General features: G+C 36.7%; 1 protein-coding gene across 3 annotated transcripts in view; it reads right to left on the minus strand.

The window, feature by feature from the left end:
- LOC133541214 (junction plakoglobin-like) overlaps nt 1-15,862 on the minus strand; it is a 252,078-nt gene that overhangs the window by 30,674 nt on the left and 205,542 nt on the right. For all 3 annotated transcript variants that reach the window (XM_061884428.1, XM_061884426.1, XM_061884427.1), the window contains exons 11-14: nt 10,592-10,744; nt 10,369-10,488; nt 8,593-8,743; nt 1,025-1,146 (exon numbers count right to left, since the gene is read on the minus strand). In XM_061884428.1, the coding sequence (XP_061740412.1) occupies nt 1,025-1,146; nt 8,593-8,743; nt 10,369-10,488; nt 10,592-10,744 (546 nt within the window). The remainder of the gene's footprint in view (nt 1-1,024; nt 1,147-8,592; nt 8,744-10,368; nt 10,489-10,591; nt 10,745-15,862) is intronic.

Genomic DNA, 15,862 nt, shown 5'->3' on the forward strand with positions numbered 1-15,862 from the left:
CTGCGTGTCAACACCCGGCCGTGGACACACCCTTCCGACTATCAGGTACTATTTAACTCACTAAAACACTAGCAACACAATAGAAAGATAAGAGAGTTCCCAGAATTATCCTAGTAAATGTCTTTAAAAACATCGGAATACATCCCAATGCTATCGCTTTTTTTTTTTTAACTCGTTTTTTTTTTTTTTTTCTAGTCCGTTGCTATCAATATCCTCAAACACAAATCTTTCATCCTCGCTCAAACTAATGGGGAAATTGGCGTTTCCTCGTTCCGAATAACTGTTTTTGTTGGAGACTCCCATTAAAATCAATGTGAATATATGAGGAGCCATCAACATGTGACGTCATCGTCTGCGACTTCCGGTAAAGGCGAGGCTTTTTCAGGAAGTACCAAAATGGGCAAACTTTATCGTCGATTTTCTCAACTAAATCCTTTCAGCAAAATTATGGCAATATCGCGAAATCATCAAGTATGACACATAGAATGGACCTGCTATTCCCGTTTAAATAAGAAAATCTCATTTCAGTAGGCCTTTAAAGTACCACTGATAGTCACACACACACTAGGTGTGGTGAAATTACTCTCTGCGTTTGACTCATGCCCATGTTCCACCCCCTGGGAGTTGAGGGGAGCAGTGAGCAGCAGTGGCCATGCTCGGGAATCATTTTGGTGATGCAACCCCCAATTCCAACCTTTGATGCAGGGAGGTAATGGGTCTCATTTTTATAGACTTTGGTATGACTCGACCAGGGTTTGAACTCACAACCTACCAATCTAAGGGCGGACACAAAGCCACTGAGCAGGTCGATTTTATATTTAAAATTCAAAGTTTCAATAATAATAAATACCCCAATTTACTCCAGCATAGTGATGAATTTACCGTTTTTTATTGACCAGTAAAGTCATAAATGTAATTATGAACTCATACTTTTTAATTGGTCTCTTTTTCGTGAGTGGGTATGGTCTTGTATGAATACCTTTCAAACAAAGCAACGTTAGCAACATTCTATCAGGGATCTTACCATTTCCCAGGCAGTGGGGTCGTGTTTGAAGAGCGAGTGCGTAAGCTCCACCGACACTCTTTTCCTGTAATCTGAGCTCTTGTCCTCTGAAATTCGAAACAGCACTGCTGCAGCGTAGGTAGCTGTGGAGAGACATTAAAGATGACATTTTGCCCAAACGGAAAGACGATTGTTTTATGTTTAATACTTTTCGAACAATTATTGACTTGTAAGAATCGCCAACAATTTCTAGAATACACTCAGCCTTTTGTGTTATTTTCTGCAAAGGTTTTCTACAGGTAAAAGTCCCCCAAAAATAGACAAAGTAGTGATTTTAAGTTTGTTTTTTTAACGGAATTCAGTACATTTTATGAAGCCTACTTTTATCTCCAGAATGTGGGCAGGTCTGCATCAACCTGCTTATGTCAACAACAGAAGACTGGAGGAAATTTCATATTGCAGAGTATGTGTTTCATCCGGAAATATGTTAAAAAAAAAACACAAAACCAGTGAAGTTGGCACATTGTGTAATTTGTAAATAAAAACAGAATACAATGATTTACAAATCATTTTCAACCTCTATTCAATTGAATAGACTACAAAGATAAGATATTTAATGTTCGAACTGAGAAACAATTATTTTTTCGCAAATAATTAACTTAGAATTTAATGGCAGCAACACATTGCAAAGAAGTTGGCACAGGGGCATTTTTACCACTGTGTTACATTGCCTTTCCTTTTAACAACACTCAGTGAATGTTTAGGAACTAATCAAAAGTACACTTAAGGTGCAACTGTAAGGTTGTGTTACTAAAGATACCAAACAGTTTAGCACCAAGATACCAAACAGTTTAGCACCATTTTATCTTGCCAATTGTATTGCGCCGTCTCCATATGTTCTGTCCTGAAATCTGTGTTCCAAAAACGTTGTCTTATTAGTTACTTCCAAAGCCTTAAACAAGTATGCAGGTTACAGAGTGTTTTCCACTCGGGCTCCTCTACTATGCAATGCATTCAACTCTCACCTTAAAAATGACTTATACATTCTAGCTTTTAATTTAGATAGACCATATGCCGCTATTTTGCTCTCTCCCCAATCTCCTGCCGGGAGAGAACCAGGTGGCCGCAGATAATTCTGGATGAGGTGCGAACTGACCCAAGTTGTGACCCTGAGGTGGATCGCTCTTCCATGCACAGCTGTGGGATGGCTGAGCATGGAAGAATATCTTCCTCCCACACACACAACTCCACACCATGACTATCTGCTGGAATCTGGGTGGACTGGACTGTCCCATTATCATGAATGTAACAATTTACTAATTGTACCCACTTGACATTTATTGCAGCTGATCACCTTGGAAATGGTTCCCGACATCTACAGTCCCTTCTCAAGGATTCTTCTTTTCTGGGGTGGAGTGCCCCAGGCCCCTTCGACACTAATCCGGCTAAAGTTATTCAGGGTAAATCCCATCTAACCTTATCCTTGTCCACACACACACAATGGTTGTTCAAGACCCTCTCCGTCCGCCAGCGCAACACGACTTAATACGAATGCGCGGAAAATGCACAGTGTTACTTTGTGTGCAAGTTCTTAAATTAAATTGAACTTATTTGAACAATATCCAGTGTTGTGGTATTTCAATTAACTGGAATCCAGTGTGCTGTGGGGTCCTATTGTAGTGAATCACAAATTAATCATAAATTAATCAAATCTTTAATGGACATGCGAAAGTGAACAATGTGACACAGAACATTTTACATCAATCAATCTAGGGATCTAGATATCTGCTCAGGACTTGATAGGTCTAGATATCTGCTCAGGACTTGATAGGTCTAGATATCTGCTCAGGACTTGATAGGTCTAGATATCTGCTCAGAGTTAAATCAGCGAACATACATGAACAGAGAAGTTTAGCCTTTTACAGTAAACATAAAGTAAGGTAAACTAAATTTTACAGATCACCTCCAAAATTGAATCACTTGCTCGTTATCCTATTCTTTATATTTTTATATATTTCTATGTTTTATAAAAATCCGCCCATATTTTTTTTCGTTATGTTGCTAACTAAATAATTAACTGACTGACAAAGAAAAAACCTGAATGATTGCATAACCTATTGGTAGAGGTAATAATTCAACAATGAACACTTATTTTGAAAATAAATTCAGATATTTCATCCACATTTGGCGCTTTTACGGTAAATTCCTTTTAACACGATGGGCAATTCGATATAAAAAAAATAATCCAGAAAAAAACATGAAATAATATTCGTGAATGAATGTGTTTTTGTTTGAGGGAAAATAAGTATGTCTACTTCTACCGGTTACCATAAATTCCGTACTAATAGCCGCTACTTTTTTCTTTAACTTTGAGCCCTGCGGTTTATAAAAAGGTGCAGCTAATTTATGGATTTTTCTTCGCAGAGCCATAAAAGTTTTCAGAAAGAAAAAACAATCAAAAACACTGAGGTGTTTTCCTGTTTGTGCTACAGCGCTATCTTTTGGACGAGTTTGTTCACTGCAGGTGATGCGGTTTCCTTCCACTAGTGCTTTTTTTTTTTCAGTCCCGTTAAGTCTTCTAGCCGTCGATAGCTTTTCTACTCGTATTGGTTCTTCTTTCAGCACTCCAAGCAATGTATGTAACTATTACAATATAACTAAAACTGTTAATACTTACTAAGCCGTCCCGTGTGAGGTCTGTGGAAGTGTTTTCATGCATATTTGTACACCATACTGCAATCGCTAATATGCTAACACGTTTACAAATGTCTGTTAGTATTATTAACTTACAATGCCATTATTTTTGTATTGTTTCAGTTTCACCAATTCCTCAGTGAATTCACCAAAACATCACGGTGGAGTTATTGAGTCTGTTGAAATGCTAGCTTCTGCAGCTAGTGGGTCCATGACGATGACTTCTGTTTGGTTTGATCAGCCATTTTGCTGCCGTGTTACAGACACCATGTGGAAACAATTAAGGTACGTAAATAAACATTTATAAAATATTTCTGTGTAAATAACTCATTTTGCAACGTATATATTTGCGGCTTAAAGTTTGGTGCAAATATGTGGAAAAAAATAATTTTCCCCTAAAATTTATTGAGTGCGGCTAATACACCGGTGCGCTTTATAGTCAATTCGCAGTTTATAATACAGTAGCCACATGTTCAACTTGCTGTGTTTGTAAGCAAACAAATGCTGATACAGCCAAAGCAACAAATGAGAGGCTCTAAAAGGAGCAAATTAAAATTTTTGATTAGCCAAGACAGTCTAGGGCAGGGGTCACCAACGCGGTGCCCGCAGGCACCAGGTAGCCTTTAAGGACCAGATGAGTAGCCCGTTGGCCTGTTCTAAAAATAGCAGCACTTACCAGTGAGTTGCATATATATATTTTTTTACTAGCAAGCTGGTCTCGCTTTGCTCGACATTTTTAATTCTAAAAGAGACAAAACTCAAATAGAATTTGAAAATCCAAGAAAATATTTTAAAGACTTGGTCTTCACTTGTTTAAATAAATTCATTTATTTTTTTTACTTTGCTTCTTATAACTTTCAGAAAGAACATTTTAGAGAAAAAAATACAGCCTTAAAAAGGATTTTTAAACACATTTACCTTTTAAATTCCTTCCTCTTCTTTCCTGACAATTTAAATCAATGTTCAAGTAAATTTATTTTTTTTATTGTAAAGAATAATAAATAAGTTTTAATTTAATTCTTCATTTCGGCTTCTGTTTTTCGACGAAGAATATTTGTGAAATATTTCTTCAACATTTTTATGATTAAAATTCAAAAAAAATATTCGGGCAAATTTAGAAAATCTTTAGAATAATATTTAAATCTTATTTCAAAGTCTTTTGAATTTATTTAAAAAATTGTTCTGGAAAATGTTGAAGAAATAATGATTTGTCTTTGTTAGAAATAAAATTGGTCCAATTTGTTATATATTCTAACAAAAATGCATATTGGATTTTAACCTATATAAACATGTCATAAATATTCTAAAATTCATCTTAATCAGGAAAAATTACTAATGATGTTCCATAAATTATTTTTTTAATTTTTTCAAAAAGATTCGAATTATCTAGTTTTTCTTTTCTTTTTTACTGTTGAATTTTGAATTTTAAAGACTCAAAATTGAAGATAAACTATGTTTCACCCTTTTATTTTAATTTTTTTTCCTGTTTTCTCCTCTTTTAAACCGTTTAATTATGTGTTTTTTTTAACATTTACTCTCTACAAAAAACCTTACGTAAAACGAAAAAAAATGTACGACGGAATGACAGACAGGAATACTATTTTCATATAAATATATATATATATATATATATATATAAAAGGTAAATTGGCTATTTCTGGCAATTTATTTAAGTGTGTATCAAACTGGTAGCCCTTCGCATTAATCAGTACCCAAGAAGTAGCTCTTGGTTTCAAAAAGGTTGGTGACCCCTGGTCTAGGGACTTTAATCCCATTGAAAATCTGTGGAGGCAGCAGACACTTTGAGTTGCCCATTTACAGGATTTGGAGAGTTAAAAGGAGTGGACTGAGATGTGTGCAACCCCGTTGACCAACTCCAAGACACATCCGACCTGATTGCAACATGTTGCTTATTTAAAACAAATAAAAATTGATACTATTTTTGTATAAACCTCCAAAGTTTCTCATTACGCCCATTGGGACAAAGATGTCGTTGTGGCTTGTGCAGCCCTTTGAAACATTTATGATTAAGGGTTGTATAGATAAACTCTAATTATTTAATAATTTGAATCCGTATTTGTTTGTTGATGTTTAGTCTGTCATTCTTAAAATAAACCTAAAATAAGTGCATGTGTTTGTAAAAGTAAACATACTAAATCAGCATGCAATTGAATAACTATTTCCTCTTCTGTATGTATTATATGAAGGCTAAAGTTGATATACAATAGTTATTATGGTCGTAACGGTATTCAATTTCAATAATGCCGTGACAGTAGTAAATGAAAACTTGGTGAGTGTCGTTTTCTGGCGCTATTGCTTTGGGAGGTCTGAAAATAAACTACATCTCCCAGAATTCTCTGTGCGGTAAGCGACAATGTTAAAGAGAGGGAGAGCCAGTAGTAAGTGAAGCGTGTATTCCACTTTGTAGTCAATAAGAGGACTTTGGCGAGTTTACTGACAGATATAAATAAGAACCTGACACTACTTTATATTAGAAATGGCAACAGTGGAGAATGAATGCCCCATAACAAGAAGATAGAGAAAAAGAAGCTTATCGACACCGGTGTCTCCACAGACTACAAAGGCGGAAGCGCGCAAATTTTCAGGACTTAAACAGATCCCAAATACAGATCACCAGGTACTAGAAGGTAAGAAAAGTTACTTTTGCATAATAATGCGAAAAAAGACATCAAATAATATGTTTACCTTACACACACACACCATAATAATACTCGTATGTTGAAGCACAGTACAATCCATCAAACGGTGCAGCTTCATAGCTTACCAAAGTCGTACTAAAACATTTTGATTGATTTTTGCGTGCCGTGTGTAATGTTCTATATTTTCGATGGAAGATTTAAAATGTATGTGTTGTTTACCTGAGTCCAAATGCAGTCTACATGTATCTCTTATGTGTGACTGTCATCTAACGGTCGTAACTTATCAGTTTACTATGTACCAAATAAAATAGCTTTGAGGTCTGTAAGCACAACCAAAATTATTCCATACATTAGGGGCACCGGGTTATAAGGCGCAATGTCGAGTTTTGAGAAAATGGAAGGATTTTAAGTGCGCCTTATGCGCCGAAAAATACATCAAACAAAATTTAATACATAAATAATCATATCTTTTTTTTTTAAAGGTTCATCCATCCATCCATTTTCTACCGCTTATTCCCTTTCGGGGTCGCGGGGGGCGCTGGCGCCTATCCCAGCTACAATTGGGCGGAAGGCGGGGTACACCCTGGACAAGTCGCCACCTCATCGCAGGGCCAACACAGATAGACAAACAACATTCACACTCACATTCACACACTAGGGCCAATTTAGTGTTGCCAATCAACCTATCCCCAGGTGCATGTCTTTGGAAGTGGGAGGAAGCCGGAGTACCCGGAGGGAACCCACGCATTCACGGGGAGAACATGCAAACTCCACACAGAAAGATCCCGAGCCTGGATTTGAACCCAGGACTGCAGGACCTTCGTATTGTGAGGCAGACGCACTAACCCCTCTGCCACCGTGAAGCTCTAAAGGTTCAAGATGTTCATCATAATTGTTCTTCATTTTACTTTGTGAACACTTGTAGATTGAACAGTCTCTTAAACTGAAATATTGATTTCCTTGTGTAATCTATTCTATCATTTAATTCCACACACGGCTATGCTGAAGGTCTTAATTGTTGTATGTTTGTAGTAATAAATAATTCAGCATTATGTTTGTGTTGAATTACAATATATATGTTTATCCTAAACATTTGTGCCACTTCATTTTGCATGTTATGGCAATTTGAAGACTTTTTTTTTTTTTTGTGAGAGACATATCACGGCCTCAACACAGTGATGATATTGTTTGATACCGTTACATCCCTAATAGTTATACATGGCAACCATCAAATGTTTTTCCTCTCTATAACAGATTTGCTATTTAAAGTAAGTGCAGACGATCCATTTTACAGTTTATCTTGTGGTGGAGTGCAACATGGCTGTTGGCCATCAGTCTTGCAAATTTTCCACATCCCACTTAAAATAATTTTTTATTTTTTTTTCCCCCCTTTATCACCAAAATAACATAGCCAAGTATCTAGGGAGAGTTGAACACGACAGGAAACAAGCGTTAAAGGCCAAAGTGTCTGATCTGATTTTGATTTTAGTAAACAAAATTATGCCTTTCTGAATTTAACAAGAGTCTGACAGCCTAATCAAACCTACAATTATTCCCCCTGATATCGTCAGTCACCACTGTTTTCTGTTATATATTGTTTGTGTTTTTGAATGTGAAACCGTGCAGCAGTTGAAGCCTCCAAATGTAAATGTCTGCAGGAAGGGTAAACGACTCAGACAGCGCTAAATCAGAACGTAAATAAACAGTCTAAAAGGTAAAACACAGGGAATGAACTCCCAAAGAAACAATCAATGTGGGAATTGATTAGGCCTTATTAGAAAACCTTTATTTAGAACAAATGCATTCTAAAATTAACCTAACCTAACCCTATATATGTATGTGTATGTGTGTGTATAGAGATATATAGAGATAGATATATATAATATGTGTGTATATATATATATGTGTATATATATATACAATATGTATGTATATAAACAATATGTATGTATATAAACAATATGTATGTATATATACAATATGTATGTATATATACAATATGTATGTATATATATATATGTATGTATGTATATATGTATGTACTGTGTATATATATATATATATATATATATATATATATATATATATATATATATATATATATACGTATGTATGTATATATATGTGTGTATATATATGTATGTATGTATATATATATATATATATATATATATATATATATATATATATATATATATATATGTATATACAGTGCGTGTGGAGAAATGGACTTACCGATTCCCTCGTTGTTGGAGTGCAGCAGCTCCATGAGTGGCGCCGACGCTCCCTCGGCATCAATGAGTTCTGCAGAATGTTTGTCCAGCGCCAACTCACACAGAACTCCGGCAGCAACTCGTTTGACATTCTCCACGTACGAGTAAAGCAACTGGGCACACAAGTGACATGTTAGAATGATTGTATTGGTAAGTTTAAGACTAAAAACGCCTCTCTGTGTTCATTGGTTTGTCTTTCAATTAGTCTGTCACATGACAAATATTGAAATAGATTCAATCAGAAAACCACAATTAACTGGGTCTTGATGTGTGCACATACTGTAAACATCAGCTCTAGAAAAGAATGAAGAAAATAAACTATATTGCCAAAAGTATTTGGCCACCTGCCTTGACTCACATTTGAACTTGAAGTGCCATCCCATTCCTAACCCCTAGGGTTCAATATGTCAGTCCATTATTTGAAGCTATTACAGCCTCAACTCTTCTGGGAAGGCTGTCCACAAGGTTGCGGAGTGTGTTTATAGGAATTTTCCGCCATTCTTCCAAAAGCGCATTGATAAGGTCACACACTGATGTTGGTCGAGAAAGCCTGGCTCTCAGTCGCCGTTCTAATTCATCCCAAAGGAGTTCTATTGGGTTGAGGTCAGGACTCTGTGCAGTCCAGTCAAGTTCATCCACACCACACTCTGTCATCCATGTCTTTAAGGACCTTGCTATTGCACTGCTGCACAGTCATGTTGGAAGAAGAAGGGGCCCGTTTCAAACTGTTCCCACAAGGTTGGGAGCATGGAATTGTCTAGAATGTTTTGGTATCCTGGAACATTCAAAGTTCCTTTCACTGGAACTAAGAAGCCAAGCCCAACTCCTGAATAACAAACCAACACCATAATTCCTCCTTCACCAAATTTCACACTCGGCACAATGCAGTCTGAAATATAGCGTTCCCCTGGCAATCTCCAAACCTAGACTCGTCCATCAGATTGCCAGATGGAAAAGCGTGATTCATCACTCCAGAGAAGGCGTCTCCACTGCTCTAGAGTTCAGTGGTGACGTGCTTTACACTACTGCATTCGATGCTTTGCATTGGACTTGGTGATGTATGCTTTAGATTCAGCTGCTCGGCAATGGAAACTCATTCTATGGAGCTCTCTGCGTACTGTACGTGGGCTAATTGGAAGGTCACATGAAGTTAGGAGCTCTGTAACAACTGACTGTGCAGAAAGTCCGCAAAGTCTTTGCACTATGCACTGACCTCTCTCTGTCAGTTTACGTGGCCTACCACTTGGTGGCTGAGTGGCTGTTGTTCCCAAACTCTTCCATTTTCTTATGATAAAGCCGACAGTTGACTTTGGAATATTTAGGAGCGAGGAAATTTCACGACTGGATTTGTTGCACAGGTGGCAGTTCCACGCTGGAAATCAGTGAGCGCGGCCCATTTTTTCACAAATGTTTGTAGAAACAGTCTCCATGCCTATGTGCTCAATTGTATACACCTGTGGCCGGGCCAAGTGATTAGGACACCTGATTCTGATCATTTGGATGGGTGGCAAAATACTTTGGGTAATAAAGTGTATGTCATTGCCTTGATAATGTTTCTTCACAATCTATATTTCAATATAACCAAAAATAAGTGCATTTGTGTCATACCTAATACTGGTGTTCAATAAATCAAAGATAACATGACATCATCGTCTCATACAGCAGGACGACGGACTTCCTTGCACTTGTATCATACACAGATTGTTGTTTTCTTATTGCAACTAGAATGAGAAAGTACCTGCACAAACAGTGGTATGGTCTGCATGCTGGCAATCTCCCCTCGGTTTATAGGATCTCTGGCCAGAATGTGAAGTGCACCTGTGCAGCCCTCCACAATTTCCTCCATGCGAACACCATCCTAGTCAAATATTAAGGAAAAAGGGGGAAGGCGTCAAACACGGGGATTAACAAGAAACCCAATTAAAAATGCAACAAATATGTTTGTGTTTGAATCTTTAGACCTGATATGTCTGTTGGGATGAGGAGGCGTGCCTTTGTGTGTCCTGGTGAGCTTTTAATAATAGGTTGACCAATCGCGGGATCGTCCCCGCATCCCTAAGGGGAGCTTGATTGGTTGGGCACAGTGCAAGGTTTCGGATGAGGCCAACAGTAGCCTGGAGAAGGGATGAAAGACAGGTTTAGTTTTGACCTTCAGTTCGGTTTACATGCAATGCAATCTTGATTCCACAGGCAAAATAATTTTAGAAATTGGACAATGGAAATTATGCAAAACAATGGCAGAAGAAAAAAAAACAACCAACCAAAATCAGGACACTGTAATGCAGGGTCCAGTGGTTCTAATTGTAGAGTATATATAACAGCTTTCACACTGCACTGTCAATAAATTCACTATTCTGCCCTCGCTAGTCGTTTCCAGCATGTGCAGCTGGACAGATAGTTAACAGCGTGAAGAAATGAACTCTCCTGAAGTTTTGTTGAGGATTCTTTCTTTCTTTCTTTAGTTTATTTCAAACATGAACACACTTACAGCATGATACTTCACACAATGTCATATAATTTCTCTTTACATCCTGTCCGAAAAAGGAGTAAAAAGAAGCGAAGCGTATTTAATCCTACCCTTTTTCCACTTCAAAGCATTTACAAATGCATACGTTCATTTACTGACTTCTGTTTTTTAGCACAATGACATCAGTGAATAATTAATATAACAGTTATTGTAATAGATAATTAAGTCAGTCATGATAAACATACTGAGATGAAGAACATGCTGTTTTTAATGCAGTTCCCAAATGAGCTAATATTAGCTAAAAAAAAAAATTAAAATACATTTCCAATTCGAAAGTTAAATATCTTGTCTTTGCAGTCTATTTAATTGAATATAGGTTGAAAAGGATTTGCAAATCATTGTATTCTGTTTTTATTTATCATTTACACAATGTGCCGACTTCACTGGTTTTGGGTTCTGTATTACTGATGTCAAATAAATATACAGAATGTGATGTTACATAGTGTAAATCCATGGTCACTGAGAAAAGCTTTCAATCTGCATAATTTTCTGATTAGTTGACTTCAGTTTGGAGGGTGGCGACAAGCCCTCTTCTCATTATTGAAAGTGAAATCCACTAGATTAGACATTTTCTGCAGATTGTCCAGCACTTGGGTATTCAATATATTGTTAGTGATTTATGAAACATGTATAAAAATGACGTGTATTTAATGGCTTAATACCATTTTTGCCACATACTGTATATATACATACATATATTATATATATACAAACCCCGTTTCCATATGAGTTGGGAAATTGTGTTAGATGTAAATATAAATTATAATACAATGATTCGCAAATCATTTTCAACCCCTAATCAATTGAATATGCTACAAAGACAACATATTTGATGTTCAAATTAATAACATTTTTTGTTGTTGCAAATAATCATTAACTTTAGAATTTCATGGCAGCAACACGTGACAGAAGTTGGGAAGGGCGGCAATAAATACTGATAAAGTTGATGGGATGCTCATCAAACACTTATTTGGAACATCCCACAAGTGTGCAGGCTAATTGGGAACAGGTGGGTGCCATGATTGGGTATAAAAACAGCTTTCCAAAAAATGCTCAGTCTTTCACAAGAAAGGATGGGGCGAGGTACACCCAGGGGCGTCACTAGACCTAATACTGTACTGGGGCACACCCGGGGCACAAATAATTCATGTGAGCGTGCAAAGCGCGCAATCAAAAACATTTTTAGCACTTATTTATCATAAAAAATACATAAATAGTGCTTTAAACTGTGGAATCATATCAGATTATGTTGTATGGATCTTTGATTAACCACCTGAAATTAACTAATGCATTTGACCTACTTGTGCACTTTTTTACTCCAGACTTCTAAACTGCTACTGGTAAAAGCAAAAAGGAAGAGCAATGAATCTTTTTGAAATATATATTGCAGTAATCATCTGCAAATTTAACATCTACAAAAGTAAAACAAAAAATAAAGCACCCCTACATCTCTGGGTTCTTTAATATTATTTAATTTCCATTTATGGCAATGTGGCTAATCCTATTTCAGATACACAAAACTATAAAATATACACAAAACAATAAAGCCACAATAGTAGAATAAATGAACAACTGTTGTGTGTCTGTTCAGGGAATCATTTTCTGAGAAGTAAACTGTAACGCTGCGATGAGGTGGCGACTTGTCCAGGGTGTACCCCGCCTTCCGCCCGATTGTAGCTGAGATAGGCGCCAGCGCCCCCCGCGACCCCAAAAGGGAATAAGCGGTAGAAAATGGATGGATGGATAAACTGTAACGTCTCGTTTTCATTTTTGCAAAGTGGTCAATCAGTCTGGACAGACATGGAAATATTACAGTAACTGTTATACAGTTGACCAGTGGTTCCCAACTGCTGGGTCGTGACATAAAAGTGGATTGTGTGTCATTTTAGGTGAGTCGCAGTCAGATGTGTGCATGAAAAAAAAAAAGTTTAGGGAGAAAAAAATCAAATTGTGGCAACAAAACCATATATTTTTAGCCTTTTTTCTAGTGACTATTAGTGAGCATTTTAGCAAAAGGCAAACTGACTAACAAGTTGGAGGAGGACTCAGGACAGACATGGAAATATATTTTTTAAAAATCTAAATGGGGCAACAAAACCCGATATTTTCAGCCATCTTTCTGAAAACATATACAGAAATGTTACTATTTTTAGTGGAAATAAAACCAGATGCTTTAGCTGTAGCCATTTTTCTGGTGACAAAACAAGATTATTTTAGTCAAAGTCACACCGATTAACAAGACAAGTCTACTGTGCTATTTTTCTGTGAAATACACTTGAATGATTTAAAAATTGGCCCACGACTTGATGATATGGAAAAATGTTTTTCTTTCTGAAGATAAACCATTTGAGAAGCACACAACTCACACATGCTTACTCCAAATCATTATTGATGCAGAACCAGCAGACAATAACCAACATTATGTTTCATGTTCATTGGAAATTCCCCCGACAGCTCGTACAGCAAATGAATATGTTTGTCTTGATACAAGGAAGAACGTTAGCTAACTTAGCATCAACTTAAAACAATGATGTTGCCTAGCTAGCTAGCACTTCACTTACATCTCTCATTCCTCGCTTCTTCTCTGCTGCTGGCAAACAACTTTCTTAAATCTATCTAGGAGTTACAGTTTGAGTCAAATCAAAATCAAATTATTTTAATTAACAAATTGTTGTTGGCTAACGTCACCTACCTCACGCAGTGATTCGAATCCCCTCTCTCTCTCTCTCTCTCTCTCTCTCTCCCTCTCTCTCTCTCTCTCTCAACCGAAGTCTCATCCACACGTGAATAAATTACCATATTAAGTAGCCATGTGCTCACTGTTTCGTGGAGTGAATACAGTAGCAATCAATTACCATACTAAGTAGTATGTGCGCTGTTGTCTATGTTATGTAGACTTAAAACTCTGAAGCGTTTTTTTTTATTGGTGAAATTTTTAGTGGGGCACTGCAGATCAACAGTGGGGCACGTGCCCCAGTGAAATATGTCTGGCGACGCACCTGGGTCCACCCCTTTGTCCACAACTGCATGAGCAAATAGTCAAACAGTTTAATAACGTTTCTCAAAGTGCAATTGCAAGAAATTTAGGGATTTCAACATCTATGGTTCATAATATCATCAAAAGGTTCAGACAACCTGGAGAAATCACTCGACGTAAGAGGCATGGTCGGAAACCAACATTGAATGACCGTGACCTTAGATCCCTCAGACGGCACTGTATCAAAAACCGACATCAATCTCTAAAGGATATCACCACATAGGCTCAGGAACACTTCAGAAAACCACTGTCACTAAATATAGTTTGTCGCTACATCTGTAAGTGCAAGTTAAAGCTCTACTATGCAAAGCGAAAGCCTTTTTTCAACAACATCCAGAAACGCCGCCGGCTTCTCTGGGCCCAAGATCATCTAAGATGGATTGATGCAAAGTGGAAAAGTGTTCTGTGGTCTGACGAGTCCACATTTCAAATTGTTTTTGGAAATATTCGACATCGTGTCATCCGGACCAAAGGGGAAGCGAACCATTCAGACTGTTATCGACGCAGAGTTAAAAAAAGATGGCATCTGGGATGGTATGGGGGTGCATCAGTGCCCAAGACATGGGTAACTTACACATCTGTGAAAGCACCATTAATGCTGAAAGGTACATACAGGTTTTGGAACAACATATGCTGCCATCTAAGCGCCGTCTTTTTCATGGACGCCCCTGCTTATTTCAGCAAGACAATGCCAAGCCACATTCAGCATTGGTTACAACATGCATGGCAAATTCTTGCATCCAGCATACCTTACAACAGTAGTAATAAAAGATGCAACCTATGCTTATAAGAGAAACTGTTTATTATATATCATCCAGACCTGTCATCCCTCAACAAGCGCAGTGAAATCATTTCAACATGCCCCCACTCTGTGCCCTATACAAACCATTGTATGTGAATGCTTCCATTAAAATCTGATGATTGAGGGAACCCTTCATGAAACAGTTCTGTAGAGATGAAGTAGTCTTGTGATTTTTCCCACACACACACATATACATATACATATACATATATATATATATATATATATATATATATATATATATATATATATATATATGAACATACATACATACATATATATCCACATACATTTCCATAAATATAAAAAAATACATACACATACATGAATACATACATATATACATTAATACACATTTACATATACACACACATATATATCCATACATATATATCCATACATATACACATAAAAACATACATATATATACACATAGATATATACGTATATATGTACACAGATTTATATACATATAGACACATATATACATAAATCTACAGATACATATAGTTATATACATATATGGATGTAAACATATAAACACATATCTATACATAAATATATACATATTTATACACATAGATACATACACATATTAACATACATACATACATATATATATATATATATATATATATATATATATATATATATATATATATTAAGTATATATATATATACATACATACATATATAAATGATAAATGGGTTGTACTTGTATAGCGCTTTTCTACCTTCAAGGTACTCAAAGCACTTTGACACTACTTCCACATTTACCCATTCACACACACATTCACATACTGATGGAGGGAGCTGCCATGCAAGGCGCCAACCAGCACCCATCAGGAGCAAGGGTGAAGTGTCTT

The sequence above is a fragment of the Nerophis ophidion genome, linkage group LG23 (genome assembly GCF_033978795.1).
Source record: "Nerophis ophidion isolate RoL-2023_Sa linkage group LG23, RoL_Noph_v1.0, whole genome shotgun sequence".
NCBI classification, from domain to species: domain Eukaryota; kingdom Metazoa; phylum Chordata; class Actinopteri; order Syngnathiformes; family Syngnathidae; genus Nerophis; species Nerophis ophidion.